Genomic DNA, 26,160 nt, shown 5'->3' with positions numbered 1-26,160 from the left:
TCTGAAGAACTTTCTCCTTTGTTCCAATTTCATCTCTGTGAAGCTTTTCTTCTGGATCTTCTTTAAAACCGTAGATCTCACTCACTCTGCCTCAGAACAGTCATTCATTTTAATAGTAACAGCCAAAGCCCCCAGTTTTACAGCATGAACCACAGCACAAACAGAAAAACAAAAGATAAAGAAGCGTGAAGAGGAAAGGAAAGGTTACTTCCAGAGATCATCTGACAGCTCAAGACCTGGGTTGCCTATATTTCACTGTGAGGCCCTTCTTTAAAGAGCAGAATGACCATCACAGCTTTTTTGCATTTCATCTTTTTCCTTTTCACTCTGCATTTAAATCCAGGGCAAATTCTCCCTCTTTTCCACCCCCAAAATGACAATGAGTATCAGGCAAACCCAGTTGTGGTTGCAGACTTGTTCTTTGTTTGCTGCAAAGTGAATCTGCTGAACCCTGGCAGTGATTCAAGACTGAGGGACTGACCAGACCTGATTAGGGCACCTTCTTCCCCTCCCCTTTTTCATTTCCAGCTGTTTTACCATGGATTTCCTTTACCAAGACTGACATTCCAATGAGCAATCTGCCAATCTGCCAAATCCAAACATCCCACTTTCTTTTTAACCTTTAAACCAACCTGTCCTTAACCTGTTTTCATTTCCATTTCTTGACATAGTTATGCTAAATCTTCCAGCACAGTTTTCCCCAAGACTATACATCCTTTTGATTGGAATGAAAAGAGTACATTATATTTTCAGAATCATAGTAACAATGGTTCTAGAAGATTGTTACTCAAGATGCTTAGTTTGCCCTGTATATAGCTCTGCCTATAGATACACCCCTTCCCACTCCTGCCATATTAATAATCCAAAAAGAAGTGAGGATATGAAAACCATCTATAAGTACCTTTTAAGCAGATGACTTACAGTTTTGCAAAACATTAAAGCAGTATTTGATGGTATAGTTTTAGTATATGTGCTAACTCACCACAATGTGGCAGAGAAAAATCTTATTACATGCTGTTGTATAACTGCTCTTTACCCTAAGATTAACATAATTTATTAAAAGTATTTATTTAAAGTGATTTATTCTGGTTTAATCGATGCGATGAAAGAGGGGGTTCTCTTTTCTACACTGGTATCCCAAATGTGTAGATGAAAATAAGCAAAAGCTTTGCAAGGTTAGAGGTCACTAATTGTGATTGCTAAATACATTTTTTCCAGGTAATACTCTTAATTGAAGAAAATATTTAATTAGGCAGAAGTAAGTAGCTATAATTTAAAAGGTAAATTGAAGAGGATATTGGAGGATGTCTCTATTAAAGACATAGCAGCAAATTAACACTTTTTAAAAGAAAGTATCTTTCCTGAGTCTTAACTCCTCCTTTCCTCCTCCAAGTTTTCTGTTCTTTCTCATTCCAGCAGTGCAGTTGTTGAACCTTTCCTGCCATTGAGAATCCTTCCTACAGAGGGATGATGACATTTGAACAGACCAGTATGCAACTAGCAGTATGTAATGTGATGCTGCTAGAGTAATTCACAGTTTTCTTTTTCTTACATTTCAAGGTTTATTGGTGAAAAAATTTAATATTTTTAACCATCCTTTGCATAATGGTAATGCTGCCTTACTCTCCAGGATATATTTCAGCTGTCAACCTTTTGCTTCTTCAAAAGAAATCAGAATACTTTCAGTTCTCAAATTTGAAACCATCGTGATAGCGTCTAATATTACTGCAGTCCGGAGATTTCTGTGACCAATTACTTACATGAATGCCATTCTATACTCTGGCATTTCTTTGGTGTCCCCGCTTTATCTCTCAAAGCCTTTATGGCTTTACATTTGGCTTTTATGTAGAAGCAGAGCAGGTCATGTGGTTATCCAGAGGCATTAGTATGGTAATTTTTTTCAAGTTGAGTAGGTGGAAATAATTAATGGACTGCTTTATTGATTTACATAGATAGCTGATTCTCTCTGTGGTTTCAATTCCCAGCTTCAATAAAGTAGCCTCAGATTTTATCTGCAGGACCAGTAATTACACAGGGCAAGAATAATTGCTGCACAAATACAATCTGATTGTGTTTTACGCTATTGCCAGGGCTGATGTTAAAGCTTAAATGTATAAACAAGGATCTGCTGCATGAATAAATTGACTCCTTTTAAACTCCTGAACTCTAGAGTGACTTCAATTCACAAGATCTGTGCTCTTCAAAGTTGAGCAAACTTCAAAGAGAAAGTTACAGTCTTAGTGCTGTGCAACACAGAAATAACTTTACTGTCTTGCATCTCCTGTTATTGACAGTGACCAGCAGCAAATCCCTCGGGGAAAAATAACCCCCAGAAATATTGGATCACATTTGCTATTTTTAGTCTCTCAGAGAGTGATGCAGACCTTAAGTGAGGATTTGGGCAATTCAAGTCACTGTGGTATTCCTGCTAGAGTTCCAACTGACTAATGAATTTGTTCATTTTATCAATTTATACTAAAAGTCGTCTTTCTGATGCTTGATTTCAAGAGACTTTCTCGGATTCATCCCCCATAAAGAAGCTCCTGTGTGGGAACCTCCCTAGGCACTTTTGTAAGCAATCAGGAAAATAAGTGATACAGCTTTGCTGCTCCATAATCTTTCATGTGCTCCTTTTACAACCTGATCAGCAGCTACAGACTCAGGATCCTTGCGTCTCATAGACTTGAAAAAAGTTATTAGTGGCTTTTATGCCTTTAGAAAACTGTTCTTCTGTATCTTCTTTTCACTTGTCTTATTTTAGTTTTATATTTAACTTGTCAGAGTTCATAATCTTTTCCATTTTTCCTATTTAGACACCGTTTTTAAAAAGGATGCTCTCTTACTTCTAGCCACCTCCTTTATTCTTCTGTTCAAGCTTCCTGGCTTCGTGACCCTATTTAAACAAAGGTTCAGAATAAAAACATGAGGCCTTCAAATTAGCTTATATTCTGGCAATTCCAGGGTCCATTTCACCATTCAGGTGTTCTTTTTAAGCAAGCTTCTTTATTTTTACATAGTTCCTCATTGGGTTACACAAAATCAATGACATAAGGGTTTTCATTCCTATAAAGAAGCTGAACTCAATGCAGTACAATATCTATTATACAAAGTGTTGCTTCTGTAGTTACTCCTAAACCAATGTCCCTGCATTGCTCAGACCTAAATCAGAGGTTGTTTCCTCAGCAAAAGGTTTGCACAAATGCTATTTTAATGTCCTACTTATTCCAAGTTACCAAATCATGATCATCAGATCAGTGAGACACACAAAGGTAGACAGGAGGTTGGTGGCACTACAGTCTCCATTTGTATCCAGTTCTGAGGGTGGCAGCTTTCTAAAATACGCTTTTCTTCCAGATATCTTACTCTCTATTTTATTTGCTGCTTTACTATCTCATCTACTTATTTGAGGCAACAGAAGGAGCACAGTAGAAAGTCTGCTTACTGTGTTCTGCCCTGAACTGGGAAGCCATACTGAGAAATATGGGGATATTTACTGGATATTACAAAACCTGGCAATGATAGAAATTATTTGCCTACTGTGCATGAAACCTGCCTGCTCTTTGCTTTTGTTCCCAAAGCAGTAATAAATCACGTGCGTTGCCAAGCTTGAGCACTTTTAACAAAAGTTAGCTTAGCAAAAATAAGCTGTGAGCATAAGAGAACCTGGGAAGGCAGCACAAATGTATGAGCAGGAGGGTGGAGCAGGGAGAAGGGGAAACTTTGGATTCCTTGGACAACTGAAAGTGGCTCCTGCCAGTGATTCATCATGGCACAAAACAGAGATCAGAGCATTACACCAGGAGAAAAGCAGGGAGAGAGTCAGGATTTCACCTTATATAAATTCTCAGATGTTTTATGGCTTACAAACAAAGATGATTATTTTGGGGTAGAAATCTTGCAGAGCCACTCTGCAGTTGCCAGCACATTTCCGCTAAACACATGTGTCTGTAAGGAAACCTTGGATTGTGTAGTTGGGAGCTGATGGGGTAACACTTCACCAGGCAGGTCATGGCCTTCTCGTCTTCCTCAGTCATTTCAGACTGGAGAACGCGGCCAGGACCTGAGCGGAGCCACAGACACGGCCAGGGCAGCTCTGCGGCAGGATGAGCCCCAGGAGCGCTCAGTCCCCAGAGCCAGGCGTGCTGGGAGCACAGGCTCATCTCACCCACCCCAGTGAAGATTCTGTTCTGCTCTGAGCCAGTCCAGACTACTGCAGTCAGAGCATCACAAGGACCCTTCAGAAAGAGCCTCAGAGACATTGTAGCTACAAACTCTCCATGGCTTTGCTAAGAGCAAGATGCAGAAACAGAGCATAGGGTAGAATGCTGAGAAACTTATTTATAAGCCCTCGACAGCCAGACAAGCGAGTAGGAGACACTACTTAACAATCCACAACCCTCTTATGATCTAAACCTTTGAGTCCAGCATCATTTTTTTCCTAAGATCCACTAATTAAGATGTGGTACACAGCATGCACCTCTGGTCCCATCCTCTCACAGCATGGATGCAGACGGTTACCTCTCCATCACCACCCATGGCACACAGGACCATTAACACTTATCTGCAAGTTTGCCTTGCCTACATCCTTATGTAGGTCATCCTTATGGGACACTGTTCCCTCACTGCTTTTCTCTGGAAAGGGGAGGCTTGTATTTATTTAGGGAAATCCTCAGTACTCATCACGAGGAGAACAGGATTCAATCCTTGCTTTATTGTTCTAGCCACTATTATTTCACTATTATGCATAGGTTTGGTAAAAACCATCAGAATCCCTCATTCTGTTGTGTCATGCTGATAGTAGAGCATCTTCGTATATCTCAATATAAATTGTTCCCAGTAAATTGAAAAAAAAAGAGCAGCTGCAACCGGATACTGACTGCATAAGGATGTCAGAGATTTTTGCAGAGGTATAAAATATAAATAATTCTCCTCACCTCCTCCCTATATAACACACACACACACAAGGTCTGTTGCTCATAGTGCACCAACATACAGAGGAAACAATCTTTGAATTTATCCAATTTTCTTTCTGTTATGAGAGGGTGAAAGGCATGACATTGATCAGACAAAAACTTATCACCTCATGTCTATGTAACATGTTTTCAACAATTCAGCTCTCAACCCGTTTAAATTTAGGAGGATTTATAGACGAAGGCAGAGATGACATGATCAGTATACAGAAACTTTTGGTAGAATAACCAGTAGCCAGAACACCTTGTTAAATGAGATTGTGAGCTGGTATGTGGGCTGCATGCAAACTGGCTCTGAGGACTCGCTCTCTGCTGCACAAAGCGCAGCAGATCCTCACTCATCACAACTAGAGTTTTATGGAAATACAACGTAATTGTGGAGAAGGAGTTGCTGTTTCATTAATGACTTAACCCTAGGAGAACCTTGTCTGTTAGCTAAGCTGGAATAATAAAATAAATATTTTGATATGTTTTCCTAGATTCATACACCAGTTTCTTCAGACTAAACAGTTAATTCAGTACTTGTGTTTAATTTAAGCCTTGGTTTCCTACATGAAGCCTCCTCGGATTTTTCCATTATGGCTCTGACTACCTTTCTATTACTTTTAGCATCTAAGCAGCAGCACTAATTACTTTAATTAAATGTAATCAGACATTAATATTGCCTAATATCCCCATCCACTGGTCAACTTAGATGTGCAGTCTTAGGTCAGTCATCCTTAATTAACCTTCAGTTGAAGCATAAGCAAAGTCATTCTGATCACTGAGGTAACTTTAGCATTGCCGCACTTCCTTTTAGTCTAACTGTAAATACCAAGCTAGCAGCAACAGCCACGTCCTGGAGATATTCTTCAGCATAAGCATCCTGAGCATTTAGAAAGAAATCAAAGACCCTAACACAGACTTACGCGTCTGGGTGACAAGTCCAAGCCCTGCAGTGCAGATCTCCCCCTTCTTGACTTCCAGGTGACAGGCTGGTGGGACACGCATAGCACAGAATGCAAGGGTTCCCTGTCAAAAACAGAAATAACATTATAAAACATCAGCTCATAGCAGCTCTTTTCCAGTGCAGCTTTTCTGGGACAATCCCAGTTACATCATAAATTCCTTAAGTAATACAAACTTAAAGGCAATAGACTCCCCTGGTTGGCTTGCCATTTTGTTGTACTTACCATACCTAGTTTGTTTAGTTATTGTTTCAAAAGCTTGCTAGAGAATTCTATTTACCAATAACAAAATATTTCTGCCCAAAAAACTGTTTTAGTAATACTAGAAAACATTCAAGCAACAGACTTCCCTTTTAATGTTTTCCATCTTGAACCTACAGCTCTACACTTCCATCCTTTTTTAAATAACAACACAAAGGGATTTCTCAAGGGAAATCAGGTATCTCAGTTCACCTAAACTGTTGTCTTGGGCCTCTTCATAAAGAGAGATTTTCTCTCTGACAAGAAGCGAAGTGAGGTCCTATGGTGTTCCTCTTAAGAAAAAACACAAATAATTGAGCTTTGTTTTATTTGTAATTGCACCATATTTATTCATTTTCAAAGCATTAGCACACTCTGGGAACTCACTTCTACAGTCCTGGGAGTCTCCAGTGGAAGTGGGAATTGACTGGAAAGTTAAACAGAGGAGCCAAGTAAATTTTTAAGAACATACTACCTGGTCATTTTGCTGATCACACAAAACTTATTTTAGAGGCCTTGCATCTGACCTTCTACAGGATGGCTGCACACAGGGTTTATTATTCAAATAAAAGATTACTGACATAATTTGATGTGGGCATCTGCTGAAGTTTTGCTGTGCAAGCAGTAGCCCAGAAAGAACCCTGAAATATATCTTGTAGAAAAGTTCAGTAAAGCTACGTATTAACCCAGCCAAAGTTTTACACCTAAGTACACCCAGACCTTGAGGGCAAAAGGAACTGAGCTGTTCTATAAAACACGATAAGCAAACACTCACCAAGCCCAGCCACTTTCCTGAGGCTCCACTACTCAGAAGGTATTTTCCACCTGTCTCCCCTCCAAGGAATATCTTCCCAATGAGTCAAGTCTACTACAAATGTGAGGTTCAAATCCAGACAACACTCTACAGAAGTCCCACCAGCGCAGCCAAAAACTGCAAGCAGAAGCAAGCACTCAGACTGCAAAATCCCCCACACAACAAGCTACAGCAACCAAAGAACTTTTTATAAGCAGCTGGTGGGTTTTCAGCTCCACCCTCTGGGCAAAACACCTGCGCTGCTCCCCATGGACTCGGCCCCATTGGCACACACAATTCGTAGATTAGAAGAATGCTTCGAGGATCAAAGGTTATGAAAACTTTAAACAAAATGTAAAAAAGAAAAAAATAAAGCCAAAAAAAGGCATCAGCATTTGCACCTGTGAAATTTCCACCTGCTACACAAAACTGTAGAATAATTCTGATAAAGTCAAAGTTCCCTTAGATACTTCAGAGAGACACAAAGTCTGCAGACACAAACGTGTCCTTTATGTATCTTGTGTCCTGCTCTTTACTCAGAAATTTTTTCAGCGCCAAGAAGTTAATGTTGATCTTGTCTATAAACTGCAGATTAGATGCAGTATGAACCTCCAGCCTGCAATTACCTGATGAGAAGCAATTAATGGTTACAACACATTTTTTTCTAATTAGGGGTATGGAAAGTAACTCAGCTTGTAAAAATCAGGGGTTCTTCTCTGTTCCAAACCATTGTACAGGCAGGGAGGAACTGCCCCTCTTTACCACCAGAGTTTGGCTTTTCCAACAACTGGTTTTAATACAAAACTTTGACTAAAGAAAGGTTTGGGTGAATGGAGCAGAAATTAGCAGAACCTTTCTAGAGAGCAATGAGGTTCACAATGTGTTAGTTTGTCTTATAATAATTCTGTGGTTTTTAATGAATTCTAAATGCAAAGACTTAAAAATATACAGCAAAGAAGCTTTTTATTATTGAATCTGAGATTATATGCAGGTACCTTCAAAAGAGGAAAGAAAAACGACCTTCTTTTCTGATACAAGAATACCTGAAACAATATGTTTTGGTCTTTGTGTATGACATTTTAAATTTGAAGTCCTAGATGAATTTGCCTGTTCTCGGTTTCAGTGTCTGCGTGCAAGACAATATGACAAGTTTAATGATCCGGCTGTCTGCCTTGCATGTGTTTCTGTAGTCTTTCCAGACTTTTCTTAAACTTATACTTTTTTGTATTTTGCAGTTCCCTCCTTTTGGGGTTTGGTGAACTCAGCTTGGAATCTTTGCTCAGTCGGGAAAAGGCAGTCACCTGTCAATATTGAAACCAGCCATATGATTTTTGATCCCTTCTTAACTCCACTTCGCATAAACACAGGGGGAAGAAAGGTAGGTGTTCTATCATGTTCTGGCATCAAAACAAGAAGTTAGTAGACTTAAAAACGTTTGCTATATTTTATATTTCTAAAGCATTTGCACTTTTATCTCAGTCAGCTCTAAGGCAGAGTAACAACATCGTGCTTTGCAAATCACACAATTTCATCACTGCTGGAGAGATAGAAACCATAATTTTTTAGGTGTCTTCTAGCAGATATTTATATTTTCCTATTAACTGTTACTTGAAACTCTGCTGTCTGAAAGAATAACATCTCACTTAGAAACTCTACATTTATAATTCAATTTGCTGCTCTTCCTGAGTGGCATTTTAAAGGTGCGATTCTAAAAGTGTTGTTTGAGATGGTCAGGACTTTCTTTTATTCATCTAAATGATGATATCATTCCAGTGCCACCATGTTAAGGGGCAGGAAGGGCTGAATGAGCCTCTTTATGTTGTGAAATAAAAGGAACTATGAGATACATATCTCAGCATGGGACAGGCAGATGGATGTGTTCAAAAAGTAATCTAGTTTCTATGTTATCTAGAGCATTTTGGCACTCATTAGATTTTTTTTTAATGGATTTCTCACATATTTTAACTAGAAACCAAAATGGCAACATTTATTTTAATAGATCGTAAGTAACTCTCTGAGGATATTGGATCAGATGGAAATGATAGGTTAGGGAAGACTGGTTTACTCATCTAAAACCAGCTTATGATTTCTTGTTGCAAAGTGACTGCCACAGCTTATTAACCTCTATTTCTGACCAAACTGAATCTTGTTGACCCAGATTTGGAGAGTATATCTTAATACACTGAGGTATGAAACCAGAGCCATTCTGGGATAAATAATGTGCATACCTGTGGCTCAGGCACCGCAACACCCAGGCCAGTCCATGTAGATTAAAGGTGGAGGCAGGAAACAATCTTCACAAAATGATGCTCTGCAAATGGGTGAAGATTGTCTGAGAGATGTGTACATATATTTTACAGATTTTGTTGCTTATTCCATGCAGGCAATTCTCTTTTATGCAATCTGTAATACAGAACAATGCAGATGAAAAGGCATTGTGACTCACAATATCCAAACAAGCAGAGACTCTGACAAAAGGTTATTTCAAAATGATTTATCTTGTCCTGTTTTGACAAATGAGATTTCTGCTGGAAACAGCTCGAGATGTCAGGAATGTGCTCTGTACTTCCCATGGAGGTTCTGATGGTACATATGCACACACATCAGAGTCCATGTAAGCTTCAGCACTGAAATTATTAAAATTGGGGTATCATTTTTGCTTTTGAAACAGAAATGCATTGAGGTTTTTCATTTTGATACAGAAAAGATTTCCGTTGATTCTGCTATTTACGTAAAGGCTGACATATTTCAGATTATTTATAAATTACAGTATGACATAGTCCAACAATGCAGTGCGATATCAGGTCATGCGATTTACAACTCGAGCATCATCAGATGTTATTCTGAATTGTGCTGTGTTATTTTCTATGTTTGTGCTCCTCTGTTTCCTCAGAAAGTGGCTTTTCAGGTCCTGAAGGCTGAATATCATTGATACAGATAATTGGATTTTAAGATCCAGAATCTCAGCACAAGATATTTAATGAGTTTACATGCAGATAAATTCCCCAGAAGAAAAGCCGATTTTGAGGAAACTCCCTAAGTTTCAGTTCTCTCTCAGGCCCAGCTTTGTCTCTTGATTATCCATTTTAGTCAGTTTAACATTCAGCTCATTTCAGATAAACGGCCCTTTTTAATAAACAATACGAACCTTTATTAATATGCAAATCACACTCTTCCACTCTGTCACAAAGAAAAACACCATTTTATTTCCTCCGTTTTTTTTTTTCTTGGGTTCACATAAGCATCAAGGCAATCAGCAACAGGATAACAGAATTAATTTACTGATGAGCCGCTGCAGTCTAGTGACATTTAGGCAGCAAGCACCACGGGTTAGAGCCTCCGGAGCCCGGATTTCTGGGCTGTGGTGCATGTGCTACTATTAGTAGTGGAGAATCAACAAACCACCTCGCCCCCCACTGCAGTTCTCCTCTGCTGGGCTTTCCTCCTCCGTTCCCAGTGCTGACAGTCGCTCTTCACCAAGAGTTCTGCCTTTGGTCCTCCAAAATTTGTCTGACTGAGCTGTAGCCCATCTGCCTTTGATCTCCTGATTGTCTGTGGAGTTAAATTCCAAGACCTTATTTCCAAGGTTCTTTAAGACTGAACTACAGTTCTTGGCCATGGTCATCCTTATTTTTTTCCCCCCTAAAAGTGTGTTAACTAACAGTATTTGCTTTAGACTCTTAAGTGCATCCCTCCAGTTAATTAAACCTTGTCATGTGATACTGTGTCTTATTAATCGTTTTAGGTCATGCTCAAGGACTGAAATTGTGATTTAAAGCAGGTGAAGTTCTGTTTAAAATCCCCTTATTTTTAAGACAAGGCAGGCCATTGTACCTCATGTTGACCTCTGGGGAAACAAATAAATAGATATCTGCTGGCCAAGGACTGTTATATACATTCTCTAGCTCAGTGTGCGTAAATGAAAGTTACTCAGTAAGATCCATAAGTCTGCTTTCTCATATGTGACATTAGTGAATGCAATCACATATTATTTAAATTAATATCTTTATAAATAATTGATTCATTCTATGCATCATGAGATAATGGCGATATTTAGCAGTTTCTAAACTAAAATAGGGTAGGAGAAAAGAGATTTATGAATTGGAATCGGTTAAATGGTTTCTTTGCCAGCTAGTTCTGGTTCCATGCTGTTCAATCAATTCAGAGTATTACTAGCATTTTTCTCAAGAGTGCTGTATATGACAACTCCCAAGCTTTGCCTTGGTGATTACTAAAAGGACAGATACTGGTGTGAACCATATTTCAGCACTGCAGGAATATAAAAAATGAATTGTTAGAAATGGTCCAGGAGGAATGGATAGCAATAAGACATCAATGTCATCTGTAAACTGATTTGTGATGAATTTTTAGAGGGCTTAATAATATGATGTTTTGATTTAGAGTGGCTTTAGAAAGTCAAAAGTCTCATGCAAACATCAAAAAGTTTAATGAATAAAAAATGAAATATAATATTGCTGCTGAAATAATTGTTTAACATTTCTAATACTTCTGTGGTGTTGCATGTTTTCGGTTGTGTTAGTAAGTGAACGTGAAATGAAGCCAGCAGGTTAAAGTAACTTGTTTATGTGGCTGCTGGTGGCAGCTCTGAAGCGTGAGCTGGGAAAGCCCCAGATCCTGATCAGCTGGAGTTGGACGCAGCCACTGAGTGACCTGGGAAAAGGTTCTCTTCCTTTTGTTAATTAACTCGGACTTTCATCTAAAATGTCTAAAGTGATGGACTGGACAATTGTTGGGTTGCAGCAACCCCAAATAATGGAAGCAATCAGGAAATAAACCAAGATCCACATTGACTTATCATCAGTTCATTCATGTAAAAGTTAAAGTAAACCTGCTTTATGGCTGGAGCACAAAATAATTGCAAGTCTGATGCTTGTGAAACTTTTTTCTTTGGTTTTGCGTCTCCAGCACAACAGATACCTTTCTCTTAGTCTCATCTCCCTTTTACACTGAATGTAATCAAGAAATCACCATATATTTGGCAGAGATTTCTGCCTGTCTTGCAGCTGGAGTAGCTACTTTCTAATAGACACATGTCGATTCTGTTGTAAGAGAGAAAAGACAGGGATAAATAACACTGCTGCCGGGGTGAGATACAAATCGCTGTGGCAGTCAATTGTGCCATTCAGAATTTGGAGTAGCAGTTCGGTGTTGGGGAGAAGTGCAAGTTCCTTTGATTTGCTCCTGTTACTGTTAATCGCTGATTGTTGAAGGTTGAAGCAGGCACGGTTTGCTTATAGATAGGAGAATTAATCTATGTATTTTAGGATTAGATGCTAGAAAGGAGCTTAAGGGAAAAAACTGAAGCAGTGGTCAGTGAACTGTATCTAATAATCAAAAACAAATCTGTGGATCAGCAGCTCCTCATCAAACTGAGATCTGGATGGTAAAGCAGTGCGGGTATTTAAGCTCCATGTCACTCAACAGGCTGAGGAGAACCATCAGTAGTTTATTTTGGAGCAGAGGAGGAAAATGCACAAAAACTGGGTGTAAGAAACTGTTCTTAGTGTAAGGGACAGTGTATATTACAGGGGGTTGCAGGCCTAGCAAAAAATTGGAAAGAGAAAATAATCCTTTTGCATGTACCCCTTTTTTATTTGGGTTATATTGTTCCTGCACAGAAAGAGACAGTAAATCAGAGCTCATAGTAGGATTGCTCAGCTCTGTGGTTGCCCTCTGTGGCACCTGGGTGAGTATTTGAACCTGTAACTATGGTTTGTTTGAGGTAACTTTAAAATGAAAGCAATTATAACGGAATAGTTTTACCTCCACTGCTTTATCAAGTTGTTGCTTGTGTCCCTGAACAAGAAACAGTCCCAAACTATTGATGTAGGCCTGACAATGGTAATTTTAGCTTTTAAACCAAAAAAAAAGAGGAGGAACTTGAATACTAAAAATTACTGAGGAATCTGGCAAATGTGAAGAGAATGATTAAAATAAAAAAAAAACATTTCCTTTTGTAAACTCGCACAGAAGAACAAGGAAAAAATGTAGAAACTTTTTACATCAGTAGAAAATACCAAATACATAATGGTCGCATTTTCATGAGCCTTCTCTAGGATCCAGTTCATCTTTAGAATGTTTGTCTTATAGGAAAAATAAGTGTGTTTGTGTGTACACCTTTGTGTGTATGTAATGAGACTCTTAGCTTATCTCCTTTTTCTAAAGCTGTATCCTATTACTCATCATTTCAGTGGTCAAATAAAAGCGAAGGAACACATAAGCTTTCTTCTGCCATCTATTTTCTGGAATTTTTCAGAATCCAAAAACTCACTTTAAAACATTTGATTAAACCATCAGTCTGAAAAAAGAGCATCATTTATAAAGAAAGTCAATAAACTGTTGACTTTTTGAATTTATGTTTTCTCTCTGTTGCATCACCTCCAGCTCTGAATAATGCTCTAAATAGGTAGTCTTGAACTTAAATCTGTATAACTTCCATCACAGCTTAAAACCATCAGAAAGGAACTCATATAGGTGCTCATATAGCCTGAGGGGGTTGTTTCACAAAGGCGGTTGAAGCACCTGAAGTGACTATTAAAAGATAATTCTGTGTTGTAAAAAAAAAAGATGACTCTTTATTTCCGTGTTATGAAGCCGCTTTTGGGATCAAGGTGAAAACATACATCGTATAAATAGAAGTAGTGCTAATCTCTAACCTGTGGCATACTGCTCAGAAAGAAAAATGTACTGCATACTGCACTTTTATTTATTTTAACAACTGAGTGCCACCTGTCTCTATTCAGCAGAAGAGGATGTTGCATAGAATACACTGACTTATATGGCATGTTGCCACACAGATACATTTGAGATATGTATATATATACATAGAGAGAGAGAGAGGAGAAGGAGAAGAGCAGGCAAGGGTTAATACGAACAAATTGTGCTTCTTTACTTTCTTTGGATGTGCAGTAAAAAGGAATGGATGTACCCTTAACTCCCATATCCTTCTGTGCCCCAGCCAGCAGCTGGAGGCAGCGTATCAACATCATAATTTGCTCCTGATAGTATTAAATCCCTCTACTCACACTCTTCGCTCCTCTGTTCCTGCCACACAAACAGTGCAAAGAATTATATCACAGATATGACTTTAAATCACAGCATCTTCCAGGGCTATGCCAAGGGCAGCTCAGCTGTGCTGAGCTGGCACTTAAAAGCTCCTTTGAAGATACTTTGCCTTAACTAAGTATTTAGCCTTAACTAAGTATTTCGTCTAGTCCTATTTTGTCTAGGACTGTTTAAGACCTCTACCCAAAATAGTATTCAAATGTACTGTGCAAAGAAGCCTTTGAAAAAAAAAAGATTAAAATGTGAATGATTTTTAGTCACACAAATGTACTTTTGCTGTCATCACAGCCCTTCCAAATAAAGGTATTTCTGTGTTTAGTTTTGTAAAATATATAATTTATATGATGGACATTAATAGCTACTTTTGAGTGACTTAAGATTTTGATGCAAATATACGTTCATGATCTTCTCTTTCAATGTGTTACTAAAAACGACAGGCTGCCAGGGTTTCAATAGCCTGAAGATGGATTGGGACGTAACTCCCTGTTTGACACATGAGGCTATTTACTAGGTATTGCTCAATTAAAGCACAGAAACACTGTTAAACAGGTCTCCTCATTTGATGTTGCCCGGGGACAGGTTTGAACACTAGCAAGAGAAACTCTGCACGCAGAACCTCACTACCAAGCTGGATTTGGCCTGGATGGAAGGCAGTGATACTGGACAGATTCTCGCATTAATCAGCCACCCAACAGTGAATTTATGCCTCTAAATCTCAACTTCAGGCTTAAAACTTTGGCACTTTATCTTGTCTGTTTGAAATCTTCTCAATGGAACTAAGCCACTGTCTACCCATGACCCGATGGATGTTGTATCCAGGCTTTTTATAGTACTTACACCACACACCTTTTATGTATATATAGTTACAGAAGGATACTGTTCGGAAGCAAAGGGATGTATGCCAGGATCTGTGGTCAAATTTCAAATGGAATAGGCCGCTATTATCATGCAAAGCTTTGTGCCATCTCCTTACCCATTTGTGACCACTCAAATGTCCTCAGTCCTTGAGGCAGCTACATGTTGGCCATAAATGATTTTTGTATCTTTGACCTTTTGCGAGGCCTCTTTTTGACAAATCTTCTGTTAACACAAAGTGTTCCACAAACAGAAAAAAATAACACAGCCTGGTTTCCTACAGAATCTCATTTTAGCTTCTTTATAGCCTCTGTCCCCCATTATCGCTTCTCCACTGCTCCAGATCCCCTCCATTAGAAGGAAAAGGCAGAAAATGCTGTGGCTATTTCCAAGTTCCTTTGTGCCAGCCAGGCTGCAAATGCACCTGCTGATTGCCCAGCTGCCTGCTGCTAACAGCACTCTGTAATACCTGAGTTTTACCTGCCTGTCCCTCAGTACAAAATTATTTGGTCCTTTCTTCTACGCCATTTTCACAAAACACTGAGATTTCTTCTTCTTTGTCAAAGTAAAGTTAGAGGAAAGTAGCCAGCAGATACTGGGGTTAGTGCAGGGAAAGTGGGAAACAAGTCAACAACCAGTTTGTTACTATTATGCTGAATTATTTCCAATAGCTTTTTGTCATAGGCATCTTATTGTAAGCAGTATGTGTCTGTGAAGGCAGGAGCTATCAAAGCTAAGGACTTATGCAACAGGGAATTTCACAGGTACATGTATATTAAAGAAAGCAATTGCATGTCCCGTAGATTGCTGCTGTTAACATTACCATTTTGTACATCAGTGTTTGTCTGCTATTTTCTCCAGCGAAAATGCATCATTTTCAATACCTTTCAAGGAGTACAGCACTAAGAACTCAACATTGTAAGCAAAATAATAAACTAATAAGGATGTGACATCACATGGATAAAAAACTTAATGTACCCAAAGAGTGTCTCACTCAAGGAGTTTTCATTCTTCTAGAAAAACATGGTTTAGAAGATGCAGCAGCATTTGAATATAAATGGTCTGCTGTTTTCTTACTATTGTGATAAATTCTGGTTAGGGAGCTAAACATTGCTAAGCCTTCTGAGAACCGTTGCAAAGTGCAATGCAAGGACACATGTAGGGGCCACTATACATACACTGAGCAAGGTCACAGCTCAAATCCTCTCCCAGCTGTGTCGTCAGTCCCACAGCCCAAGGGTGCACTACAAGAGATCCGCTCAGAAGTACCAGAGCTGGCTCACAGAAGAACAGGCAGAGCTCTCAGCTCAGGTTATGGAAACAGGGAATCTGAGTTGGCACTCATGGCTGATCTGGAGCTCAAACAGCCGAGGTGGGTTTCTCTGCATTCGTCTCCATGGTTTGGGGAAAACTTCTGCCTAAACAGCTCAGGACGTTTGAATGGACTGATATTTTTCCAAATGTCATGTTCTTTAAATGCTGCTTGAAGTTGAAGCTTTACTCATTTCCCCTTAGAATATCACTGCAAATATCACCAAGATGTTTATAAGTGTCCAGCTGCTTTATCACCTCCTGGTCCTACTCTCCCAAAACAGTGCAAGGGAAGAGGAGAAATTATTGATCAGGAAGAAGCCTTAGACCGGTTTTATGATGAATGCTCACCTCTGCAAGTGAAGGCTTAATATCCTCATGGAAGGACCAATCCTTTATTCTCCATGACTGTCACGTTGTATGTGTTGCTGCCTGGACTGCAAACAATCACCCCTCACCCCCTTCAAACCAAGTGAAAAATAGAAACTCAGAAACACCGTTGTGAATAGATTCTTGACCGTGAACTCCAAAATATGTTCACTGAAGGCTTTGCTAATGAAAACCTCTACAAGGCACTAGATAAGAACCCAGAAATCATCGCAAGTCAGGGAGTATTTCAGTTGCATCTCCACCATTCTTTGGATAAAAGCCTGTTTTGTTTCCAGATCTCTGATAATGCTGTTAATAATGAGGTATTCTCAATTCAGTCTCTTTCCTCAGCTTGTTCTGGGCGCTCTGATTATCTCACTGAAAGGATTAAGTGTTATTTGGCCAATAGATTTTGCTCATATCCTCTCTTCCACTTAGACTTGTCTTTTCCTGAAAGCCCTTTAGCTGTAAAACCACATATCCATTTCAACATCTAAAATCCTTTGTCTAGTAACGTTTGTCCTTTTCCAGTGCACCATTGTGCCCTGCATCACTAATCGTATGAGGAAAGGGATGTACAGTGAACTATTTATTAAAGAGATTCCTAAAAAGAGGAACTATTGGGAGGAGCAAAATGTGTGTCAGCACTTGGACTTTTCTTCCTGCCTCTGCCAGATAGCATCTGTCATCTTTAGAAGGTTTGGGACGACCTGTGAGCACCCTAGAGATGATTACTGAGGAGAGAGCTGTGCTGTTGAGCTGCATGGGGTGGAACTTTGCAGCAGCCTGTCACCGAACACTCCACACATACATTAGGAACAATATTACAGCATCTGGTATATGGAATGGGAGAACAAAACAGCTGTGCTGGATGAAATATTGAGTATGTCAAATTATTACAACAAACTTTATAAATATTACTGTTAGTAATGCAAACATTTTTAATACCGTGAGAAGAGAGTTCTGCATATCAAAAATTATGAAAATGAATGATACCACTGTAGAGAGAATGAGGAGTAGCACCCAGTTAGAACAGACAGAAACTGGCTGCAAACAAGAAACTGGCACAGCAATTCCCGAATGAGAAGGATAGTTCTCATCTCAAGATCTGCCATGTTAGCAAGAGTCCACAAAGCATTGAAGAGATATATTTTGCAGTTTTTTGTGAAATGAAAGCTACATGTCATTAGCTTTTTATGGTATTTTGAGGCCAATCAATAAACTTTACTACCTGCATCCTCTATTGGCTCATTGAAGCTAACTGGGCTATCAGCTCTCTGTCTTGATGCACTATGGATGGGCAATCACACCTCATTTAATGACTAAAATGGACACCTTTGGTGATACTGGATTCTTCAATGAGATATGTAATTGTTCCCAGCTTATGCAGCTTTTATTGAATTATTATTGAAAACATAATTTCATGCTCGGTCAAGTGGCAAATTTAATTCATTTGCTAGCAAAGATACGGTAACAAATATGACATTCCCAGTATTACTTCTAAGAAAGGAGAGGAAGTTGGGTATAGCTGGCCAGCACGTACATATGAGCTAAGCACTGGTTGGGTGGCTTTTCAACATTTACTCCTGATGGATTTAAAAGTGCAGGAAAAAGATTTTCCATCTAAAGTAAGTCAGTTCTGACTGAAAGTTTTCACTTAGTTGTAATATGAGTAATTTCAGTCTTTTGAGTAATTTGAGTCTTGTGGGTACACATTGCAATCCCAGTTGGTTTGGTAAAAGGGAATTGCCACTGGTCCCACTTTTCGGTGGCTTCAGGACCCAGACGAGTCATGGACTGGGCAAAGGACTTGTGGCTGCTTACATGATTTCATTAATCACAAGTGAAAATTTAGCAAAAATTAAAGATAAATACACAAAAAGTATCAAAAGCCTGGTAAAAAAAAATAAGACTGAAGTTAGAATTTTCCTGGCATGGAAATGTCGCTGAACAGCCAAATTTCTAAATAAAAGGAATATAAAATTTTTAAAAACCACACAGGGGAGTAGTAAAATTATAATTTCTACTGAGCAAGAATTGGCAGCCTTATTGTCAATAGCTATAAAATGCCTTCTGTCTGGAAATATTTCAGGACATTAAAGACAAAAAAAGGTATTTGGCCCAATGCTTTTACCTTCGATATACAATTTATGTCAGTTTTATCATTCCATTGTTTGAGAAACTGGCTTTTTTCCATCTCCTCCGTAAAAAATGGCCACACAGAAATTGGAAATTCTAGTGACACTGGACTTTTTTTGAAATAGGTGCGTCACCGCCTTTGCTTTGATGTTATGCTGACCGCTATTCGTATCTTTGTTATCAAACTCAGTAGCAACACAGTTGCTGCATATCTTGATATTATTATGTTCTTAACCAAAGTAAAAAATACCTGCAAAACAGCTTTAAAGATATCTGAATTGAATTCAGCCATCTTTCTATCTCTGCCTGCTGCAGGAGGAAAAGCTACTCTTTTATATCACAAAGCCTTTGATTAATTGTTCCTGGTCTTGATATCCTTTTAGAAAAGGCCCTTTACAAGCACGTGTAGTCCTTCTCTACTGATAAATGAAGTACTCTATGTAATATCACATTTTCTCATTTAAATACTTTCTCAGTGTTCTGCTTTTTCTATTATGTTTGCAGCTGTTTTAATGCACCTTAGCTGAAGCCTTCAGAAGCAAAGTACACAAAAAAGCCCTTTATTAGTCTTTCTAGTTTTGCCTATCAGGATCCCTCATAATTTTCTCCAAATTCATACATCTTTCTCCAATAGTTGCACGGTGTGGCTCTCAACAAACAAGGGTGCGTTTTAAAGGATAAGCAGAGTGCCTGTGAAACCGTTGCGCTGCATTGCTATAGCTTATCTTTCCACTTTCATGGTCTGTGGTCCTGCTATGGATTTATTTCATCTGTGCTCGCACGCAGCTTTGATCGTTCCTGGTGCCCTTGCATCATTTGGCCTGCTTAGACTCACCGTAAAGCCTTATACTTAGATGATAATGCTCATGATGGGGGAAGTATACAAGGCAATAAACAGCTTTTGCAGGTGATTAAACACACTGAAGCAAAGCTGAGGCATTTGAAAACCCCAAAAGCTGTTTATCGTAAGCACGGCAACACGTCACAGAGAGAAGCCGCGCTCAACAAGCACAACATTCAATAAAGGCTTTTCTTTGCCTTGCCTTGCAATGACTGGGAAGTTTTGTAGTGCCACCTTCATTTCACCAAACGGATCTTTCCTTCTCATTTTTAATAGTGTGGGTGGCTTTCATTGTGTCACAGGTGGTGTAACAGGAGAGAGTTCCAGTGTAATTGCTTGGGATAAAAGCAGCAAATTGTCTGTCTTTGAATCATTGTGGAGGTTCTTCAGGACAGTCCTTTCCTCTTCTCCCCCACACAAGCGGCCCCTTTAATCCCAACTCCATTTTTGCTCTTCCTACTACTTCCTTTGTCTATGTTTCATGATTTGGCTTTTTGTTTGTTGTTTTCTGTGGCGTGTGGGTTATTTTGTTGGTTGGTTGGTTGGGATTTTTTGTCGTTTTTTCAGTGGAATCCTCACCTCTGCTTACCCCAGCACTTCAAAGTTTTCCTAACACGAATGCTGGAGGCTGAAACATTTTGCCACCTTAAGGAAGAGGTTAGAGGCAGGAGTATTGTGAGTCACAACATTTCTAATGCTAGGGAATCTCTGTCGCACAGATAGTATTGCTTCGGTAATGTTTTACCTAAAACTGGACAGCCTATTTTAGCAATGACGATCTACTAAACCACCTTATCACCAAGAGTATTTTCTTTGAAATGTGATGAGTCTCTTATTTTTTTTTTAATTCCAAGAGAGAACCATTTGATAAACTCCTGTGGATTTCTGGGGGGGCTTCCTACCAGTGAATAAAACTGCACTTGCAGTTTTACAGCCTCAAGTTACTGGCACATGTAATAGTTGAACATCACCATGGCTGTGCAAGTCAGGCACTTAAGTGATACCATAATAAACTGCTGGTACAAACTGTATGACAGAAAAAATAAATCATAAGCCAATAACTCTCATGAAAGACTATAATTTTCTATTAATATTAATGGTAGAAAACTTACACTTTAAGGAAATATTTAATATTTTGCAGTGGTTCACAAAGACAACATTTTTGCTGTTTATTGCTGAGAACGACAGCATAGTCTTTTTCACTTATAGATTAGTCCTTAAGGCAGTATCTTCTACAAAAGGAAAATATGAAAGGAATAATAGGAGCTGGGTGACTACCTTGGGTTGAAGCCATGTGCTGTAAACCAGAATTGATCAGATAAAGCGACAGGCAGGAAAAAATCTGGTTAGCAATTCCAAGTAGCAGTTAGTTAACTGAGGGGTTTTTTCTTTCATCTTGTTCTTTAATCATTTGTACAAGAGCAACGTGTTTTAGGGGAACTAATATTTACTCATGTATACATACAAAAACATTCCACTAGTGTTGTAAAAAGAAAAGCCCTGTGTACATTACATTCTTGTCTCAGATAAATATAAATCCACTATAATTCTGGATTTGCACCAGCATTACTGGAACACAAACCTGTCCTTGAATATCTTTATCCGTTGTGCCCTGTTGAGTTTATCTAGGCCAAACCGCTAAAATTATGGCTAGACAAGGAGATGTGACCTTCCTGAGCCTCAACAAGAGGCAGAGAGAGTGGGAATTTGCAAGAACTGCGTGGAGACAAATACACTGTTTGGTGTATTCTGACTCCTTGAGAAGGCAAATTCTGAGCAGACACTGGTATCCCAAGGAAGGATGAACGTAGGAAAGATATCTCTTGTCTCCAGGCACTGGAATACGGTCAAAGGGAACTGCTTATCTGTGCCAAACCTTTTGGGGCAGACTGGCACGAGTCTGCACCCGGCAGAGAGTGAAGGGCAGAAAGAGATGTCAGTCCCTGGATGGGAAGCAATATAACAAGTAGTATCCGTGTGGGTGTTCTGGGAAGACACGTGTCATTTGAAGATGTGCTGAGGACTTCAACCGGTGCGTTTGGAACAGGAATTAAGTCTAATGATAGTAAACATATTGCCTGACTCTGTTTGAAAAACCTCATTTCCCTCTAAAAGGAACATGACTTGTTTGTTCCCATTTCAGGTTAGGAAAGAAGCTCTCACAGGCTGGTTTGGATTGTTTCTCACAAAGGTTAATCCACAAAAACTGTTCTCCATTTACTGTTTTCTCATCAGTCTCTATAATGAACATAAAGTAAACATGTTCAGGTAGCTTTTAATCTTAATTGTATTAATATACTTTCAAATATTCACAGAATAACATAGAGAACTGATTTGAAGGAAATAGAATAGAATGCTTGTCTTTTGTAATTTTGAAATCATTTAGAGTTAACCAAGACTGGTTTTGTAAATGGATGTACCTTTGGGTTTTTTTGCCAAGGATGTAACATTTTTCATGCATGAATTTGACTGGTGGATTATATAGAACTAAAAGAATTCATTCCCAAAGAGCAGTCAGAAAAGCCAGATGCTTTCAGTAGGAGTTTTTTGGTTGAAATAGATTCAGAGTGCTTTTTTTCCCCTATTGCACTTTCCATCAAAATACTTGTTGCTCATTTTAATTAAAAACATTAATTCTGTTATTTTCTGCATAATAGGGATGAACATCACAGTAAATAATATTTCAAGAGAAATAAAGCTATTCCATTAAAACGTTTTTTTCTGAAACATAAAGCCGTTTTCATTACATAATTTTCAGAGGAAACTGTAAGAATTCTGGGGCCGTATCTTTAACATCGTTACATACCTAATGAAGGTTCACAAATGTTCTGAACCCCGTTTTCATCAATGGAACTTAGTACCAGAATGAGTCTGTGTCTTTCAAAATCACTTCAAGTGTCTGTTTGCATCTTAAGGACTGAATTATTTTTAACTCTCTGACCCCTAGACTTCTGTGAAGTAAATGATCACTTACAACAGTGTTTTCCTCCTCTAGATTAAATAGACTTCTAATATTGTATCTTCATCTGAATATATTTTCACTTCAGCCACAGTTAATATGAAATATACTGCATTTTGTATGTGCTGCATGAAAGGAAGATTGATTTACTTCAGGTGGCTTATAGACTATTTTATTATTCACATCAAGATCTCATCTATTCCCTCTGCATTCATATTTTATAGCACTTTAACTGATTTATTTGATTTGACCCAACACTTTGATGACACCTTTGCCATGCAGGCTGCACATACAGAACACAAATCATTTACCTGATTCATTTCAAAACTATTAACCTTGGGTTATTTTGTGAATTTCTGGCCTTTTGGTTCTGATCAAATTAACCAGGCAAATGCAGGTAAAACACAAGTCCCTAGTCCAGGGGTAAATGCCTTATTCACTAACTTACATCATCATATTTACAGTACTATCCAGTAGGATTGTATTCATACCAATGCAGCAAAGACTTCCAAGTTTACGCCTGACTTTGCTTAATTTCCAAAGCGCCTCTTGGTGTGTGTCTGGGCTGCTGGGAACAAATCAGGTCTGGCATAAACAGTTAAATCACCACCAAAGTCAAATGGGTAATATCGGCTCTCACCCGTGTCTGAATTTTCCCACATTGTGGCACAGAAAGCTGTTAGTTTATAATTTCTAATTCTCTTTAAAAGAAACCCAAGCAAACAAACAAACCCCACCTAAATGCTGGAGTACATTCTTCAGCCAAAATCTTGAAATCACAAGGATGAAAACTGATGGTGACTGTGTGTTTTCTAGGTGTCTTTTTTTACAAATCTGGCTTCACTTTCGTTTACAAACATGCTAGAAGTATTTTAAATCTCACAAAAAAAGGTAAAATGAAGTTTCCAAATAACAGGTTATAAGTTCTCAGCCTTTTTGTAGTAGATGTGCTGAGGGTGGATGACTTATTTCTTTCTCTTTAACTGAGATGCTTTCAGCATCTGGCTTTTGCAAACAACAAAGGCCGTTCAAAATGATTGTGTCTGGGCTACGACCGAAGCTATGCGGCTGTTATATTTACAGTACAGTAGATGTCAAATAACAGTCAAAGTAATTTGGGCATCACGGGAAATAATAGGAGCGATTCTAGTGCTTTCTGTGAAAACCTTCAAATTCCCATTTCATTAAAAATTCCACTCTGCAGCTGGCAGCAGAGATTACTGGGTTTCACCATCTGTGCAGATTAATGTTTCCTAAAGGAGAATGAATGCAACAGATGAGATGGCTGGCTTTTCAGATCAAACAAAAACCCAAAGTAGAATCTCTTCCCTGACTCTTGCATCTTACACCTGTTTCCTTTTAATCACATGACTGAATTGTTTAGGACAAACAATTCCAGCTTTCCTTAAAGCTGATTAATTTTAAGATTGCAAATCACCAAGATGTTTGCAGGCTTGTGACTATATAGAATTAGTGATGGGAAGAGGTAGATTTTATTACAAATTGGCTGAACACCTTCTTTAGATGTTATTCTGCTCATATCCAAGTAAAACGTCTCTACCCAAACATGCAGTGATTTAAAGGGATCACACTGTGTGCTACAGGCCGGATTTGCAGTGACAAACCAGCAAGGGGAAGCTCAGTTGCTTCAAGCCCACGCCCCTGTTGTTTCCAGTCTCATTTCTTTCTTTTCAACTGGCCATAACTAATCTTTCCATAGGAACAAGCATGTGATTCATTGAAATTGCGTTTTTAATCAATCCTATGTCACTACTTATCTTCCAATGTTATAATTTTCAAATTACATTAGCTTCACCGCACACCAAACACCAAAATAAAATCTTGGCAGTGATCACTGTATTAGGATGAATCAGTAAAATTAATAGAGTTTCTAGGTTTGCCAGGAAATGGGATCATTAACTTGATTATTTCTCGAGGGCAAGAAAGGAAAGCACAATAGGCAATTAGGGTGACCTTGGAACATGCGCCATGTTTACCAAGCCTGGTATCAGTGCCTGGTTGGGTTTCCCGGTGTACAGACTTGTCTACCCTGAAATATTAGATGTTTTGCTTTGTTCTGTCCATAGACAGACACTGGTGTGTGAGACCACAGCGTGGCGGGCTCGGCAGCCCCCGCAGGGGTGACACAGCGGGGCAGGGAGGGGACAGCTGCCTGGTACAGAGCCCGGGATTGCCAAAGCCTCTCATGGTGCCTGCGGAGCTCCAGGTTGGGTCTTAAAAAAGACACTCAGCCGTGCGTGAGGAACAGCAGTAGCACAGGGTATTGCCATCTACATGGATTAAACATTACAAAAAACCAACACCCCAGAAACCAATTACTAATACAAACATGAAAGTGGGTAATTAAACTCACTGGCAACATTGGTCCTTGGTCTCCCTTGCATTTTCCTTTTATTGAAACCCAGCTGGTCTTTGGCTGTTGCCAGGGGTAACCAGCAGTGACATTCAAGGTCATCGATGAAAAGCAAGCCTTTTTCCCAGGGATATTTTCTACTTTCTCTGAAACTTGTATCTTAGAATAAATTCCTTTAAAACAACATATTTTGGTCAGTGTAGCACTCGGGGGGTTTTTTATTTGTTTTATTTCCATTCACTCTGCTTCTTTGGGCTCTTGTGCTCTTCTGTGTTGATTGTAATGAGCAACATCCCCAATAGCTCGTTGTTCAAGTGATTCTTCTCAGAAGTGTATTACTGTGTCACCAAAGCTGTGTCGTCCTCTAACACAGATTTGTGACACCATAGGAATGCATTTCTAAAGCTTCCCAGAACCACCGCACTGTCAGGGCTCGAGTGGTACCAGCAGCCCTCATCCCAGTTGTGTATATTCTTCCTGAGCAGCAGCAAATCTGCTCATTTGGGTGTTTTGCACATTACAGTTTTCTGTTCCACTTTCTCTATCTTTGGTGATTCATTTTTATATAGTTTTCTGCCAAGCAAATAGCTTAGAGAGTTCATTAAAGCACTGTCAGAGGAATGAAGTCAAGAGTTTCATGGGAAGATAGGGAAAAATCCATTCTTTTAAATGGGAATTCTGTGGTGATCCATCGTGCAGTTCTGCTTTATATGATTTTGAAATGGTTAGGAATATGCTGTATGGTTTAAACTGGGTTTTATTCTGCCTTTATTTAACCTGTATTTGTGCGTTGCTCATTTTACACTTTTTATGTAAATAAGATTCCTGATCATGGACTACAGAGAAATGAATATTTTCAAATATGTTTGATATTGACTGCAAGTTCTGCACACATTTTTATTATTTTGTCAGCTTGCCAAATGGGTGTTTTTCTCTAAAAAGAAGCTGCTTAAGAGATGAATATTTGGGAATGAAGGAACCAAATTGCAGCTTTGCTTAGGTAAGAGTGGCTTCTTTGATGCAAGTGAGAGTTTCGCTTGTTTATGTGGTATATAATTTGGAAAAGTGTATTTTACATCTAGTTTGACCCAGATTTTCTTACACCATACTTGGAAAATAGAGGCAACAAGCACAGCAGACATCAAAGTCTGCATTGGGTACCTACCCTGACCTGGGAGCATAAGTTTTGAAGTGTTTTGCAGCCAGCAGCTTGAAGGTGAAAGGACACCTTCCTGCTTACCTGGGAGGGAATTCTCTCCCAGACACAGCACAGCTC

The 26,160-nt window shown here is 39.0% G+C and overlaps 1 protein-coding gene across 4 annotated transcripts in view; it reads left to right on the top strand.

Moving 5' to 3' along the window:
• CA10 (carbonic anhydrase 10) overlaps window positions 1-26,160 on the top strand; it is a 161,820-nt gene that overhangs the window by 56,639 nt on the left and 79,021 nt on the right. For all 4 annotated transcript variants that reach the window (XM_071816783.1, XM_065852329.2, XM_065852331.2 and 1 more), the window contains one exon: window positions 8,186-8,328. In XM_071816783.1, the coding sequence (XP_071672884.1) occupies window positions 8,186-8,328 (143 nt within the window). The remainder of the gene's footprint in view (window positions 1-8,185; window positions 8,329-26,160) is intronic.

This window comes from Patagioenas fasciata, chromosome 18 (genome assembly GCF_037038585.1).
Source record: "Patagioenas fasciata isolate bPatFas1 chromosome 18, bPatFas1.hap1, whole genome shotgun sequence".
Lineage (NCBI taxonomy): Eukaryota > Metazoa > Chordata > Aves > Columbiformes > Columbidae > Patagioenas > Patagioenas fasciata.
The sequence above is the reverse complement of the archived record's forward strand: the minus strand, read 5'-3'. Positions and strand labels throughout refer to the sequence as shown.